General features: G+C 38.8%; 1 protein-coding gene across 1 annotated transcript in view; it reads right to left on the bottom strand.

Annotated features, from left to right (window-relative positions):
- Positions 1 to 3,725: 3,725 nt before the first annotated feature.
- TMX4 (thioredoxin related transmembrane protein 4) overlaps positions 3,726 to 17,961 on the bottom strand; it is a 47,180-nt gene continuing 32,944 nt past the window's right edge. Inside the window, exons 6-8 of the mRNA XM_036880078.2 lie at positions 14,382 to 14,483; positions 9,296 to 9,359; positions 3,726 to 8,197 (exon numbers count right to left, since the gene is read on the bottom strand). Of these exons, the coding sequence (XP_036735973.2) occupies positions 7,842 to 8,197; positions 9,296 to 9,359; positions 14,382 to 14,483 (522 nt within the window). The 3' untranslated portion in view covers positions 3,726 to 7,841. The remainder of the gene's footprint in view (positions 8,198 to 9,295; positions 9,360 to 14,381; positions 14,484 to 17,961) is intronic.

Below are 17,961 nucleotides of genomic sequence, written 5' to 3'. Positions count from 1 at the left end.
TGCTCCAGCACCTGTTTCCTCAAGCATCTGCTCCCTGCAAGGGTGACTGACATTGCCTTCTGGTGGTAGAAAAAATCAAATCTTGGAACACCCTGAGGAACATATTTCTAACACTTATTCCAGTATTTCAACCAAAGATTATTAGTAACGCAGTCCTAGAAATGTCTCATAATCAGAAGATTCGAAAGGCCAGACGAGAACCCGAAGAGTTTACAGGTCTTTTAACACAAGAATGGATAAACAATGTGTTGTATAAGCATACACTTAAATACTACACACCAATAAAAAATATGGAACTACTAATACATGCAGCACAGACAAATCTAAAACACATGATTTTGAGGGTAAAAAAACAACCTTACTTTTTGTTAATAATTTTTTGTTCCTTCACTGTTTTTTTTAAAGTTCAACAATTTATTTGATATTATTATTATCCTAAAATTAGGGCAAACCTAATTCTGTTGTCTGATGAATAGCTTCCATGTGTAATTTGTAATTGTATATTGTGAGTTCACCTTAGGTGGGACTTTTTCTATGGGCAACTTTATGTCAGGTTGAGGGTGTTTTTCAAGAGCACTTCATTTTATGCTTGCTTCTGCTAGTATGCCCTCCCTCCTTCATTAGCCTCATGAGAATTTCTTGATTTGGGACCTTTTGAGACAATGAAGCTAGTGTAAATTCAAACTTCAGCTTTTAAAGGTCAGGCCTGTGTTTAAGATTTCTTAGGAAAATCTATTGTTTTTGAACACATACACCAGATCAAGAAAGATAAGCCTTCCTATAGTCTCTACTTGCCAGTGAGCAGATTTTTTGTTTAACTGAGTCTGTTGCTTGGAATTTCAGTTTCAACTTCCCATCTAACTACAGTTAAGACCTTGTACCCTATACCTATGTGGCCAATAAAGCACACACTCCCTGGTTACGTAAGGCAGCAGTTCTCCACCCCAATTGGGGCAGTTCCAATGCCAGGTCATGTTTGTTTACGTCATGGTTTGGGTCCCTGTAAATTTTTCTTTCTTTTGCGGTCAGCTATGTCTTTAAGAAGGTATCAGTTGTATCGTAGTCAACATTTGTAGTTTTTGTAGTGGAGGGTTTTCAAACTTTGCGTTGCACAATAATTCTTTGTCAAATAAGTTTTGGAAATGCTAGACTAAACTCCTCCTTGGAGAGTCACACCACACGCCTGTTAAAAGCCAACAACTTAACTCTTTTAGAACACCATACATTAAGATCTCTCCTGACCTGGGTTAACCTCTAAATCACCACTTTGCATACTATCAATGTGGCCGTTCTTCCTGCTCAAGAACAGTCATGGGCTTAACTCTTCCTTGAAGCCACTACTTTAGCCCATCACTAGGACAGAGATGTACCCACAGGGAGGGGGTCTTGTCTTTCTGCTATAGCCTGAGCAGACTGGCAGTTCTAAAACAAATGCCAGTACTACTCATCTGTATTCAAAAGCAAAGAAGAGAAAAAAAAATCACCCTATTTTGTGGCATTTAATAGGACAATTTGCTTTGTGAGGATGTATTCTTACTTGTCCAGTGTCAGTAAAATAAAGGCTGTGAAGGGGGTCAGATGTCTTGATACGACGGTATAATCAGATGGCTTTGCTGTTTCCCATCTGTGGAGCAGTCAAGGATATGAAAAGTCGTAGAACACTCTGTACAATATTGCTATTAGTCAAAAAATTTTAACTATTTTAAAGATCAATGGTCAACCCTGCAGGTTTCTAATGCTATTTATTAGGTTGAGGTTCATGTTCAGAATGTATTGCACAAAGAGCTAAAGTTTGAAGGACAATCCCATAGAGTGACAGCTCTGTAGTCTTGTGAACTTAGCACACTGTCCCTTTGGGAGACAAACATGCTTCTGGGTCTATCCTATGGTTTCTACCAAAGCAACTAATTATAATAAATAATTTTAGGAATTATATGCCTCAGCAGCAGAACACAAAGAATTCTGATAGCATACATCTTCCAAAGTGTAATTTTTAGGTTAACATGATTCATCAGATGTCTATTAACCAGAATCAGGTATAGAGATATTTATGGAATTCATAAATTATTGATTAAATAGGAAAGATACTGAAATGGGAGTAAAAACTCATATAAAGATCAGTAAGAAACTGTTCCACTATCACTCCATCATAAAAAAGGAAAATAAGGTCCCAACCTTCCCTGGGAGCTTGGCAAAGTACCTCCCGTTGACATAAATATTAGTCCTACTTCTCCGTATGCGCAGCTTCCAGGTTGTTTGGATACATCAAAGGGGTCCCGATTCCATCTCTGCCTGAGCAACCCTAATCCTGCTCTCCTGGTCACATCTAAACTCTCAGTGTAGATCAACTTCCCTTTTCATAAGCTCTCAAGGCATCTCAAATTTTTCCATTTGTAATTCTTGTCCTACTTATTAACATCCATCTTCCCAAATAAAACACAAGCTCTATGACAGCACACCACTCATGGTTTGAAAATAATAGCAAAGTTCAGAAGGACAACCAGCACTGGGCCCAGCCATACTCTTCCGTCTCCTGCCACCTGGGCATTCCTGCCACCACCATTTCTCAGGCACTTACTCTTCAGGAGGCACTGGGGTTACAAAGGTGGATTAAGATTAAGTCACCATGGCAGAGACATGAGCTCTCAAATCTCCCTTTGTTCTTAGCACACGGCAAAATGATATATTTCAGTCTCCCTTGCAGGTGGGTGACACTGGGACTAAGTCCTCTCCTAGAAAAATGAACAGAAGTGATGCATGTGTGCCTCTCCACAGCCTGACTTTAAAGTCTCCCCCCGGTGTTCCTTCATGCTCTTTCCTCTCTGACTGGGATGCACATGACCAGTCACCTCAGAAGCCATGTGTCAGAGAGCAAAGCCAACCTTGACCTGGGTCCCAGAAAAACCTGCATGAAACAGAGCCCCTCCTGTCTGTGACACCTAACCTGAAAGAAGTGAAACAGTAATAAAATTCTCAGTCTTAATAAAGCCTTGGAGATTTTGGACTGTTAACACAGCCTATACTAGCCTGACACAGTTATCAGTCTCAAGAAGTTCACATGTCCTAGGAAGGAATTCCTATTACTGTGGACTATGTTCCCAAGAGCCTTTGAGACTCTGGTGGGGGGCTGTGTTTTGCCAATTCAGTGATGCTGGCTTCAAAAGCTGCAGGTTTGTTCCCATTAAGGATGGATGGCCAAGTTCATTTAGGCTGAGATACTGCATAATGGATTATTTTTTTCTATACAAACAAGCATTCTGAACCAGTTTTTCTGAGGGAATAATTTGGTGGTATGTAAGCTCAACTGTTTTCTTCTCACTACTCATCCCCCTACCATCTTTCAAAAGTGAAAAATCCAGTAGCCATTATTTCAGCCCCTGAGTAAGAGTTCTCACCTCCTTTGTGCTTTTGCACTGCTACAGTGATAGGCAAGGTTCGGTGCAGATGGGTCTTCCAAATGCCCTAGGAGACGAGGCAGGCCAGTGTCTTGAAGGATAAGCAGGATCCCTTGCCGTCTGCTCCAGCCCCGGCCACGTCTAGGCCTCAGGACAGAGGGAGACCTGAGAAGTGAGTGCAGTGAGTTTCTACAGGCAACACAAAGGGAAGCCTTGAATCTCTGGATTTGTCCTTCGTCTTGGGCACTTTACAGAGCAGCTAAAAGGCACAAAGTTTGGATTAAGTCAAAGAGGAGAGGAAAAAAAGAGGGAAAATGATCAGACTGGACGGAGGATGGACACATGAAAATTATTTTTTAACAAAATAACACTTTTCACTGCTGAGGCAAATGGCTTTTATAAAAGTGCTTAATGAAAAGCAATATATTATTTTGTTTTTACTTATCACTATCATCATGTTTTGATGCAAACAGATATTTACAATGAAACCAAAACATGTTAAGATCAAGGATTATGTACAATTTTGTGAAAAGATGATTTATAATCAGGCAATGTACCACTTGAGACTCATTCTAGTTGCTAGAGATGCTATTTGAGGAAGCAAAGAATACATAGGTGAAGAGAAAAATAATTAAGTATCACCGGGCTAAATAATTAAGACTATTACAAAGAATATAAATAACAAATTTATAATGTTTTGCAATACAAATAGACAGTATTTGTAGTAGAAAAATTGCATTTGCACCAAGCTATTTAAAACAAATAGGATTAAACTACATCAGAAACATGTTAAAGGTACATGAGTCACACATATACACTGTCACAGTTCACATGAAACTTTATTCACATGGCCATGTGAGGGCCATGCCCTGGTCTGAAACTACCAAAAGGCTTTCAACCAAACCTCCTGGTTTGGGAAAGCTGCTCAAAAAGCTGCCCAACAGGGCTCTTCAGATTTGATGACTCCATGTTTGGTTTTTCAAAAGAAGCTATAATGTTCTAAGGACAAAACATGTAGGACTGAGGTAAAGAGATACTAAACAAGAAGGAACTTTTCTGTTGGCACAAAAGTTTTACATGAATACTTTCCAAAATGTTGTATATTTGACAGGATGGGTCAACCACACATTTGTAATACCAGCAGAAATAACACTTCAATATTGAGGACATAAATGAACTATTGATGCACATTAGCAAAAGCACCAATCTCTCCCTTACTTCTCTCACTTCATGCTAAATTAAGGTTTTATGCTGGAATCTCAGGTGTACCTTACCATTTCTATTTTTTTTTAAGAGTCTTTAATATTTCCCATCCTACAAAGCAGCATACAGACTCTGCTCTTGAAGGACATGGTAATTAAGTCACATGTGAAGTTATTTGCCTTAAAAGACATTTTTATCATCTACCTCAAAGGTGGTACAGGATGCAGGCTCTGTAGGTTTACATACCCCCACATCAGGTAGTAACACGATATCTATCAACAAGGGTTTGGGCCATAGAAAAGTCAAAATTTGGCTGTTTCCACTGTCACAAGGCAACCCCAGGCCAAAGGTTGTTTACTTCAGATTACAGTCATTATTTGGGTTTCATAGTTAGAGAGGCCTGTGCCTAACAGGGATCATCCACAGGAGAGGTGAGGTTGCAAGGCCGTAAGTACTGTGGCGTGGCCTGGGAACTGCAGGACCCTGCTTCTCAGCCCAGGCAATGTGCACTTCCCGAAGGGAAGAAGTGCGGTTGCCTCAGTGTTGCTTCACTCTGAGATCTAAGCAGGTCAGGGTGGTTTAGTAGTTCTGGCAAGAGATGAATAATAAAAGAAACAAAGAAAGAGGTTCCAAACTTTCCTTCTAATCAATGAAAAGTCACTCTGCTCCCCCTACTCACACACAAAGCCCTGCCCCCCATCCTAAAATCCACACTTTTAATTGACCTGATTTTGACTTGTATCAAATACTATTTTGTAATTAAATAACTGATATTGCAATACAGGGAAGCATGGTTATTTTTAATTTTTAAAATTAAAATCAAGTTTCCACGCACTTGACTTCTAGATCAAATATATTCTAAATAGGAAAAGTCCATAAGGTCTTACTGAAATGTTTATTTGTTAACAGTAATGTATTAATTATTTCAGGTTGACTTTTTTCATTTAGTTTAAATTCAGTAAGTAGTGAAAACAAACAAAGTCTCAAGTGGAAAGAAATTAAATTGGATGAGTATTTGTCAGGCCATTTAGTAAAAACCCCATCTTTTGCCAGGATATTAAAAAAAAGGGGAAAGCAGAAAAATGGTTCCCACAGTCAGACACTTCCATTTTTAATGGGTCCTCTTCTCCAAACTGTTTTCCCCTCTTCTTCCAATTTTTTTTTTAAGTATTGCTGAGAAAGAAAATACATTTTTCTTATTACATAATTAGGTACTATTTGGGGTCCCACTGGAAATTGGCCTTACATTTATAAAAAGCCAAAATAGATTTTATTTCTTCATTCTTTCCTCTCTAGTCAACCACTCAACTTTACAAGAATATATGAATATTTTAATACAGCAGGGGCATTATACAGAATACCCAAACTCTGAAATCTTTCTTATTCCATACCTCTGAACTTAAACTTAATGGACTTTGAAGACTCTGTTACAGCTGATTATATAAGAAAGAAATCCGGTGACAGGACGCAGACCCAACTCAGGAATGACCCAGAAAAGCTTCCTAGCATCAGGGAGATGGAGTCACTGCCTTCAAAACCACGGCACTTCCAATGAGGATGTGTCAAGACCTACATGCGGGAGTGGCAGAAAATGAGCCAAAGTCAAGATTTCCCCAAGCTATTGGTTCTGCTCATGGCCTCAAATTCTAGGTTGTGTTATAGAAAGAGAAAGTATTGGTGACTCTTAATGAAGAACCTCAGTGTAGTGGGGGATGAGATTGTCAGGCAACTGAGTTGAAAGATGAAAAATAACCACTTCTAAAAATTGGATTCTATCAGAATAAAAACTCCCTTTGTATGAGGCTTGCAACAGGCTCATTCAACCAGGCCAGGGTAGTTTCAGAACCTCCCCCTCCTCCAGTGAGCCATGTTCAAAGTTAATACAATGCAAGGGTTATCTAAACAGCCAGATAGGAGTATACTGCATACTTCTTCTTAAAGATGACAGAAACTCTTTGAATTTCATAAACCTATACTAACTTGTTATTCTGTCTGGACCCAAGGGGTATAGGATCAACTTTAGCCATCTTACATAAGCTTGGAATCTAATTTTATGAATTTATTCTAAGACATAAATCAGGTAAGGCAGAAGTGGACGGATGTATTTTTTGAAAGAAATTGAGCCCCCAGGGTACATTTAGTAGATTGAGTATTGAGAGATTTACAGGGATAAAAATCTTTATAAGATTAAGGAAGAAGGAAACGAAACCAAATCTTTCATTTTCAGATACTCACTTCACTAATTCTTTCACCAAAAGCACATCACTGAAGGAAAACCAGAAATGGTTTTTCAGTTATTATTAAAGTGGTTCAAGAGCCAGGTAACCCTTTGAGACCGGATATAAAATAACAGTTTCAAGTTTTCTTCACAAGACTACCTTGTACTGGCAAGACTTAGGGGACTTCTGGCTTCAAAAAGAATATTGAGAAAGCAACTTAAAAAAAAAAGTCACTACATTTTGGCCAAAAAACAACAACAAAATTTCTCCTGTAAAATACCTACTTCCTTTTGAACCTCCAAATGTTAGATTTTACTTGAGATGCTTGGCAGTCACAGCTTCATGGGCTATGGTTCTTGATTTCCTAAACCCTTAGGTCAGAAAAGCACAGCTGATGTCACCCGGCTGCTGTGTGAGTCCTCTCACTGAGGATGGACTGTGAAGACAGCGGGGAGCCTGCAGGTCCCTGGTGGGAACTCTGTGAAGGTTACAGGTAATAAATAAAGCATGATCAAGGAAATTCAGAGAGCTGGGATGACTTCCAAGCCCTTTTCTGTAATCATTTCCAAGGCTCTCTCAATCTCTCTCTCTAAAATGTGTCCCTGTACTATGCACCTGATGTTTCTTACAATTTGACCAAAATAAATACTTAATCCAAGAAGAGGAAGCAAGACTTCTGCTACACTTTGGGGAAGCTCTCAGGCTGCTTGCTTTCATTTCATGGAGGCTGCAGCCCTTTCCGTGAAAGGTGCTAATGAGGGCCTGGGGTTGTTTCCTTTGGTCAAAGCCCTCTGGCCCCAACTAAATGAACTTGCGCCCATCCCAAGTCCCAGAGCATAACCATGTTTGTTTTTCTGTACCCTGATTGTCATGCCTGAAAGATTCTCAATATACATGAAGCTTAATGCCATGAGACTACACTACTAGCAACTGTTTTATAAGAGAAGCTTGCTCATTCAGGAAAATATAAGGATTTGGTCTAATCTGCACACCAGAGGGAGGCTGACATGCGTTCCGCCTTACTCTATGAAATGCTCTCATTAGGCTGATGATCCCTATCAGCACTCGGACTCTTGCGCTGCCTCAGCGTGTCTCCGGCCACCTCTGTGCCAGCCGACCGGGGCTGCTCAGGGGCAGCCTCTTCAGTCTCATCAGGTCCCACGTCCTCCTGCGTGTCATTCCTCTCCTCATCCACACCAACAGCCAGGCTGTCCTCCTCCTCTTCCTCCTCTCCTTCATCCTCATCACCAAGGTCTTCCTTCTCTTCATCATCATCTATGAGGCTGTCTTTGTTTTCTTCTTCATTTGAATCATCTTTTTCCTCCTCTGCATCCTGCAACTGTTCGGCCCTCTGTGCTTCCTCCGACCTCTGATTCTGCTCTGTGCAGGGGAGAGAGGGGAATGTCCTCTGAATAAATATTGGTCATTTAAGCGCATCCAGGCACAGGGCGGTTTCCTTTACTTTGAAACTGTTGCCACACAGGGCAGCTCTCTGGTCAGTGTCCTGGCCCCATCAGGCTCCTCCATCCCTCTCTATAGAGGTTTCACTGACCGTGCTGGCTTTGGCAGAGTACAGGGGTCAGGAAGATGAAGGTCCTATAATGCTTTGTATTTTGTCCCTTTCAGAAAACTCAGTGACCCATCCACTGGCCATGGTGATTGGTTCAGAGATGTGACTTCAGCCAGGCCAAGCAGAGCACTACCCAGGAATTTTTGGTCAAGGTCTGAAAGAAAAGCTTTCTCTCTTCTACAGGGGCCACTACCCTGATAAAATGTGAGTTGGGGCTACTGACAGTCATTGAATCAGCCACACAGAAACCTAACATCCCTTCGGCTGTGCTTGAAGCCAGAACATCCCTGGCCTTTTCAGTTATGTGAGCTAATAAATTCTATTTTTTTTCCTCCTGGGTTTCTTTAAACTGGGTTTTTGTTACTTTAGGAATTCTAAGGAACAAAATACATTTTATAATTATCTATGGAAATCTCAAAGCCTTGAAAACTTCAAGAACTAAAAAAAAGATGTTTATTTAAACTCCCACATAAAATTGAACATTACAAACTCTCATAAAAATCTTGCAAAGTCTCAAAAATAGCAGTAAAACCATGTAAACCCAGGGCTATTTGGTCCCAGAAAAAGTGTGGAGCAGTTAAAGAACTTAGGACAGTTACTGGTCCTCAGGAGAGATTCCCTTCCCTCCCTTCTCGTTTCAGTGTGATTGAAAGAAAAGGTGTCAACTGATAATGAAAGGCATACACTGTATGGGAAAAAGCCACTGCCAAAGTGAAATGTTCCTTAATTGAAGAGAGGAAAACCAGAATTTGTGTTTAAGTCTGTCTGGAGCATATATTTTAAGTCATCTGGTGGTGGTGATAGTTTGATCAGGTAGCAAATCAGGGAAAGCCACTGTCTGTAGGAGCACAAAAGGGCACACCACGGAATTCCAAAAACACTCTATTGCGTGAGTTTATCATACTTACCAGAACCTTCAGATAAATGCCTTGGAAGGGGCACAGAGAAACATTCTGATATTACCACCAAGACCTGGAGGGAAAAAAGTGATTTTACAGTGAGTAGACAAGACGTTTATTACCAAAGAACCCCAAAGTTAAGCCTTGCCTCTACACCCAGATATTCAAAGCCAACTAACTAGTCAGCAGTTAGTCAAAAGTACACAAAAAAGACGAGGGTATAATTAAGAATTACCTACTTTTCAAATGACATAATGTAGGAAAATACTATTAATTTAGAACAGGGGTCACAAGCTCAAATGTCTACAGAGAGCCCACTAAAAACAGATCAATTCAGCAGGCATACGAAAATAGATGCTATCAGCCAAGCTGTCAGCCATCAACAAAGACCTTCTTCAAGACGAACAAAACTAGTTTCACAAGGGACTGCCCTCACCAACGGGTAGCCACCAACTGAGCTGAAGAACTTTTCCAAGTCTAAAGTAATAAGAGTACCATAAGAAATTTCTACAGGTACACTGTGAGAAAAGTCACCACGGTATGAACTAGATGCCATTTTGGACAGTGACTGATTGGCTTGGCTTCCCCTCCGACCTTGGTTGTACTATGAGCCACTTTCTCCTTACTGTAAGCATGCCTTTCCCTTGAAGAACTGCCAGTTCCCTAGGAGCAGGTTCACCCCACGGCGATGAAGCTGACCAGCAGGGGCATCTGGGCCGCAATGAGCTGGAGAGGCACTTTCTGCCTTCTCCCAGAGCACCACACAACACAGTGATCCAGCATACGAAGAGGCGGCCCATTGCGAAGGGCTGTAAATTGTTTTTTGTACCTAAGTCACTCCCAACTTTGTTTCACTTTGAATAATTGCCCAGATTTTAAAACAGGCATACATTAGTGTTTTAAAGGTGCTCTAAATTTTTAAAGAACCAAAGGCATAACCCTTTTGATTCGATTTTATAAACATTACATGAGTACCTACTTTGTGTTCAGGATTATTACCCTCTGTATATTTATTTATTTATTACTTTACTCAATATTTGGTTCTTTAGGTTCAAGGTATCATGATAATCTCTATGGCAAAGGATGAAAAGGAGAAACAAATTGCAGCTTAATTCTAAAGCAATATGAAACATGAGTTTCCTAAGAAAAAATAAGTAAAGCACTTTGCTCCATATTTCAGAGATACAGAGATTACAGGCAGTTTTGGGACTGGGAAGGATCAAGGATGACCACTTGAAGGTGGTGGCATTTCAGGCCCTGGGCACAGTCGGAGGAGAAGCGTAGCAACAGCTGTCTGGCTCAAGTGGGGCAAGGGGATCCGGGAAGCTCTGTGGGTTGGGGAGGGACAATTTACAAGCCATTGAATTAATCTGAACAACAAAGTGGTAGATAATCCTATCTGAAAAGCTAGAGGCTGAAAACTTACATTTTAAAGGTGATAGTCATGTGTTTATTAGCTATTCACAGATACAATTTTTTGTTACTTTTTTTTTTGCTTTTCTTAATGGAAGGGAAAAATTTGGTCCTGACATATTGCAAGGGAAAGAAGAAACACCTGCCAGTGACAAGAAATACTGGCATTTATGATGAAGGCTGGGAGGAAGTCAACCATACCTAGTAATGGTTGAAATATTTTAGTAAATGTTATTTTTCACATGTAAATAAAAGGCTCAGTTTTAGAAATCAAGTATGTATTTTGCATTTTAAACCAATATGGGGAAGATCCCCGAGTGCATAGCCTGTATGTGAAATCACTCTGGCAGGAGCATTTTTTGCCATCAGCAACTGCTCTGAAGGATGGAAGACAGCAAAGCTCTCAGCAAGCAGAAAAGCAATGAAAACACAGGCGGTGTTTTAGGACATCAAGGATCTAGAGGGCCAGGTAGAGAGGGTATAGAACAGGCTTGTGGAACACTAGCCTCAAGCTTGTTCCTCAATTGCTGTGTGACCCTGGACAAGTCACGTAACTGCTTGCTCACTTGTACCCTCTTGAAAGGAAGGGTTTGGACAAGCCTATCACCAAGGTCTGTTTTATGTCTAATAGTACACAATTCGATTACATAGTCTTCTTTTTCAGAAACTGGTTGGAAAACCCTCTCATTCTCAGTTCAAAATCTATTTTCTGGTCTAGAGAACCATTTCCCTGGAATGGGCCACTTTCTCAGCTACTAAGAATGGCACTGTTTAAAAACAAGGTCTATAGGAGAATTGGTGCCCTCCTTTCTATCTTCCTTTCCAGGAGTGCATCTTCAGGCTTCAGCTTTTACCCAGGCGGGTACAAGATAGTTAAGCATCTAACTGAGGAGAGCACATGGATTTGCCATATTTCATAGACAGTGACATCTACTCCTCCTCATGCTGGAGGCCCTCCTCTGTAGGAGGCTCTGTGTTAAGCACCAGTCAGCAGCGTGCAGAAAATAACAGCAAAACTTAGTGTCTATTGTTACCAACCGCAGTGGAGAACAGACAAGAGGTGCGAGATCACTGCCTGTGTGTGTTTTCATTGCTTTCCTGCTTGTCGAGAGCTTTGCTGTCTTCCATCCTTCAGAGCAGAGTCGCTGTTGGCAGAAAACGCTGCTACCAGAGTAATTTCACATACAGGCTACGCACTTAGGGATTGTGGGTAAAACTGTAATATTTCCAGAATCTCTCGCCTGGGCTTTAATGTATCTCCGTACAATAGGTGTTTCTAGTGGGTGGAGAGGACTAGTCCATCTCCATATGAATAGGTAATTACTAGGGCAAGCGAGGGCTTATCTGGACCAGAGGTTGGGTCAGGGGCTCTTCTGCAGCCTGTTTGCGAGAGCAGAAGTGGACGACTGCTTGTAAGAAATAAACTTTTATTTCTCCCTTTGACTGATTTCAGTTTCAAAGGTATTTGCCTGGGATTTTCACCCTGGAGTTACAGGGATCTTTCCCATATTGGTTTAAGATGCAAAATATATACTGGATATCTAAAACTGAGCCCTTTGTTTACATGTGAAAAATCACATTTAGTAAAATACTTCAACCATCACTAGACTCAACCAAGAAAATAAACAAAAATCAAACTACCAGCCTTGTTTTGACTTCCCATCTTCTAAAATTGGGAAAAAATAGGAAACTTGGTAGTCAGGCTTATGGGAAATGATGACTTGATCAGGAAACCACTGCTCTATGGAAAACATCCTGCCCCTTCTGAGCACTGTCTAACTTAAACTCTGTGAAGACTCATAAAGGCAGAGAACCTCCAAGGTCAAGCTTCGCATGACTGTATGTCTGGGCTCTGCTTTCAGTCCCAGGTAATGGCAAAGGTACCACAGGGCACCGAACTGCACAGCTGGAGGCCTCCCTGAAGGCAAAAATTCCAAGTGCTGTGTATTTCTTCCAACACATACTACAGTTGTAGAAAAGGCACTTAGAGAAAAAAAATTCCAAAAATTTGCTACTTTATGGAAATGAATTAACCAAAAATTTATGAGCTTATTATTGCTTTGAAATTATTATTTTGTTTAAAAAAAGTTATCTTCCCCATTTTATATAAAGGAACAACATTGTACATCAATTAATCAACTTGAACAGTCAAGAATCAACTCTCTTCTTTCTTTAGGCTAAATCTATAATAACCTTCCTGTACTGATTATTTGAATCTAAGGTTCCAAATGAACTGTTTTCTTAGAGTTAAAGTCCATCTCAAAGATAAAATTCTAAAAGTTTTCATGCTGAGAAAAGTTTTCAACCATTTTCCAGGAGGCTCACACTCAACCTGCATTCTCTGTAACTACACCTCATGATTGCCTAGGATCTCATACTGTTCCCCCTCCAAGAACCTTACATTCATGTGGCTCCAGAATACACTGCTAGAAAAATCCAACACTAGACAGTAGATGAGAGAAGTATGTTTATATACAGTCAAATTTAAAATGAAAGCTAAATCCTTGTAGGCCAGAGCATCAGAGACATGTTAATTAGCAGTAAGAGTAATGCGACAGAATGGGACACACCCAGCACCCAATGAATGACATACCTAAGTTCTACTCCCATCTGTGAACTTAACACCAACAGTCAAATCTCAAATATAAACTATAATATGAAGCAAGCATGTTCATGGCAAAATAAAATCAGGTGTCTTTGGCTCTTTGGAGTACAAATTTGTTACCAAGTTATGATTGCTATAAAGGCTATTGCTAACATTGTAAACTTATTTTTAAAAAGACTTTGCTGAAAAGCCAAAATTCATTATAAAATGTAAGGATAAACTAAGATAATCTCACCTAAAAGTCTGTCCTTTCTATGTAAATTTTTAGTGTTTATCAATTATTCCTATCATACAGTGTTTAGGAGCTATGTGATTACTATAGAGTATAATGGCTTTTAAGAACTTCTTAAGAGTCTAAAGCTCTATCAAATTGATCAAGTGTAAGTAAAAAGATTAAAAAATGATGTCAAGAAATAAAAAATGCCATAACACATATAGTTGTTTATGTTGTTACGCAAATAAATTTATTTTTATTCAAACTCTTACCAAAAACACCTAGGGGGAAAAAGCAGATACCTCCTAGATCATTGATTTTCAAACCCAAAGAAGATACAGTGATGTGTTTTGCAACTTACTTTTTTCCATAAAAATGGCTGTGTTTTTTTATCTACATTAACTTACAAAATCCACCTTTGGGAAACCAGAGTGTATGTATAAGCAGCTGGTCAGGATGTGAGATTCAAAGGGAGGACATGAAGAAGACAAAATCATCTTGTTCCCCAAAGCTAATGCTTTGGCCTTATCACCACAATGCTCTAATCCAGCAGGCAATGTGTGAAGTCACAGCTGACTTGGTTGTCTTGGAAACTACCAATTCAAGTAAGTAAGTTCTCTATATTCTAGGCAGAACACATCTTTAGAATATTTAAGGGACAGAATCAGGAGTTAATAATTTAATGAATTTTATATTATATCTCAAATTACAGCTGAAAGCAGTGTAAAATTTTTTAACTGCTTAGGTTTCACACAAAAAATTATGTTTGTTTTTTGTGCTTTTTCTTTCTTGGCTGCATAGTAATTTTGCATGAGATCCATTTGACTTTAAAGACAGGAAAAAAGATTGGCATTATCGCTTACCAGACCCATGAAAAGGCCAAAAATCAAGGTGGCTATGACGAAAAAGACATAGGAACACCAAGCAGGAATTCCAAGGGTCACTGTGAAATAGTTGTGAAGATGCTGTAGTCAGAAGAAAAAATGGAGGTGAAATATTAACTTACAATGAGGACCAAACAAATGTTCAAATCTCCCTCTCTAGCTATAACTCAAGTGTGAAAATTATTTCTACATATATGAGCTCCCACAAAGGCCATTCAGTGGTTTTTGCATCTATGATTCTAAAAAAACTCATCAAATTTTATAATATTACAAATCTGAGAGTAAAAAGTCATATCTACTAGTAAGAGTTATATTTCTTTGTTCATACTACAGAAGAACTCTGACAGAATTGTTTTTCTAGTATTTTTCCATTTTTTTAAAGTGTATATATTTATTGAAGTATAGTTGATATATAGTACTATATTGGTTTCAAGTATACAACACAGTGATTCAACAGTTACACACATTATTAAATCCTCACCCCAATAGTACAGTTATTATCTGTCAACATAGAAAGATGTGACAGAATCATTGGCTATATTTTCCATGCTGCACTTCCATCCTGGTAACCAATTTCTATTATGTGCTCTTTAACCCCTTACCCTCCTGACCCACCCACCCCAACCTCTCCCCCATGGTAACCGTCAGTCACTTCTCAGTGTCTATGAGTCTACTGCTATTTTGTTCATTTTATTTTGGTTTTAGATTTAACATATTAAGTAAAATCATATGGTATTTGTCTTTCCTGCCTGCCTTATTTCACTTAGCATAATATCCTCTCCATCATGATAGATTTTTTTTTTTGGTCATATTTCCCTAATAATTCCATATACCTCAATTTTTACTTGCAACATGGCATCCATAAAAATTTAACTTCTCAGGCCTTCACCAATTTTTAAGTAGAACTAAATTATTAGTTATGAACATCAACCATTTAAAATCTCTCCATTATTCCTTTTTCTAGCCAGATTCTCATTGCTCTATGCCCACTTAAAATTTCCCTAAATCATCATAAAACTAAAATGTAATAGTAGACAAAAGAAAGTTTCTCCAGTTAATTCATTATGAGCATATGAGATTTCATCAGTCTTTGAGTACACATCCCTTCATACTTACTATTCCCTGGGGCTCTGTTTGATGCCAAACACTAAAAAAATGAGTGAAGAGATACAATCTTACATAGAAATTAGTTACATGCCAAATCATACAGGAATTACAGCTATACCCCTGCTAGTCTGGAGTGAAAGCCCCCTTAGCTGTGAACTTGCAGGAGCTATGCTTCCTCATGATGGTTTAGTGATCATCTGTTTAAGGCCCTTACAGCTTCAAAAACAGCCATTCATTATAATCCAAACAATTACTGACACCATGAAACGACTCCAAGCTAATGCCAAAGCAGGCAAAGATAACGACTAAAGTACTTGCCCAGAACTGATGAGGTTGCTGAAAGTAAGTCTAACTTGCTATTTTAATGTTTCTGAAAATCTAAATTACTCAAGTATCTCCACTGGTTTCTTGGTTTATAAATACCAATATAATGGAATAATATATTTCATTCTGGCTAAATTCTCTGAATGATAAACAAAAAGCTTGTTACCTGATCTAGCATAATCTGAGATCTCCAATTTCTTTTTCAGCAGAAGAGAGAGATCTAAAGACTCAGCAAGTATTTTAAACACTGACACATGTAATCAAAGTATTTTAAAAATATTTGTTAAATAAGGAAAAGATACTAGCAGATCTTCCAACTATACATAGGAAATGCAAACAACTCTTAATTTGAACACTGTCATCTGTTCTCTACTGATGCCACTGCGTCATGGGCAACTGTTACTAAGAATAATCTAGCATTCTGCAACCCAGCAAGCAAAAGAGGTATATGGGATATCAAAAGGTTGTTTCATTCAAACTCTTTTCAATGGAAGTTCTAAAATATATTGTACAGGTCCTTACTTTAGAAAGTTCTATGTGTTGAACATGGTATGCTTTTCTTGATGATTCAGTGACATCATCAGGATTAAAGTCTAAAAGGTGCCAAATAATTAGAAGATATGGAAGCCAGTCTGCCTTTGTGCTGACCCATGGATGTATGTACTCTGGAACCTGGGACTTGTTTTATAAATAATATATGTCCATTTAGATTACTCATATAGTTAGAATAAATAATGCACAGTTACAAGTCCTTCCAGACAGTACCTTATGTCCTTTCTGTAAAATAAATGATTAATGTAGCCCTCAAGAAACTTTGTAAGTTATTTTTTAGAATTCAGTACTTATTTGCCTCTGAAATAAGTGCATTCTGAGTCACACACTTAGCACATTCAAAATATCCTTTTATTTTAATAAGCTCCACTTCAATTTTCTTGTATAAACTTATTCTTTAAAGGATTTATTTCAGCTTCTTAGAGAAACCCTGCCATCTTGTGGCCTTTTAGATAATTATTATAAAGCCTCATTATTCAAGTTGTTTTATCACAACTACAGACATAAATCTGTACCTGTTAACTTTATCTGAGTACACAGTGGTTTTAGAACACCTTAAGAATATTAGGGTTCATGGTACTAGGTACTTGAAGTTTTGGTGTATATGTTCCCAACTAATAACTTGATTAAAACTCATCTAGATTTCTGTGTTTCTGTTTCTTTAAATGCCAGGGCAAGTAATAGTTTTCATTCGTGGGAAATACTGATCCTTGTCAATATTTTATGCACACATTACAAGGAAGCATCCTACTCTGCTTCATTAAAATACACAAAAATGTTGCCTGATGGGCCTACTTATACTGTTACACAGTTGTGACAGATGACCAAGATAGAGCTATTTTTTGGTATACACAGATTTGAGTGAGAGGACTAAATGAAGGCACCATTACAGCAGAATAAATGAGAAGAATATTCCAACCAGTGGTCAGATGGATTTAAGAAATGGAGCCTGGACAAGGCATCCATGGATCAGAGGTAGAGCCTCCCCTCCCCAGGAGGCCAGCACTCTCTGTTGCATCTGAACTACTGCAGGTCAGGTTAAACACAGCCCAGTGTTGAACAGTCTCATTCAGAACTGTGCTGGCCACAAAGGACAGAGATCTTTTTGGATTTAGATCCTACCTACAGCACAGGATATACTCTGAGGAATTTTGGGACAAGTCCTATATCCTTTTCAGACACAGATCAGATCGTAAAACTATCTTTGCATGGGAGCAGCTCAGAAGACTTCTCCATGACGGCGAAGGGCTAATTTACCCTTCCATGTTTTAGCCTCTCCACATCTGCAACATGACACAAACTTGTAGCCTCTTACAATATAGGCATTACAAGAGGTACCTGTGACCATACACCATCTATCTCACTGTAATATTTTTCTAGATATTTTTACAAGGAAAAACAAAAACTAAAGTAGTAAAAGAAGAAATATCAGTATTTAAAACAGAGGGATGTTTTGGAGTTTTAAAATACACTTTTGTTATTCTCTAGTCTAAACACTCATGGCCTTTTCCTCATAGTGAGATAATTATAAAGCATTAAATCTCCATCATACGGATTGTCCTCCCAAGGATGTAGC

The sequence above is a fragment of the Manis pentadactyla genome, chromosome 5, assembly GCF_030020395.1.
Source record: "Manis pentadactyla isolate mManPen7 chromosome 5, mManPen7.hap1, whole genome shotgun sequence".
Lineage (NCBI taxonomy): Eukaryota > Metazoa > Chordata > Mammalia > Pholidota > Manidae > Manis > Manis pentadactyla.
Note: the sequence above shows the minus strand (reverse complement) of the source record. Positions and strands in the feature narration are given on the sequence as shown.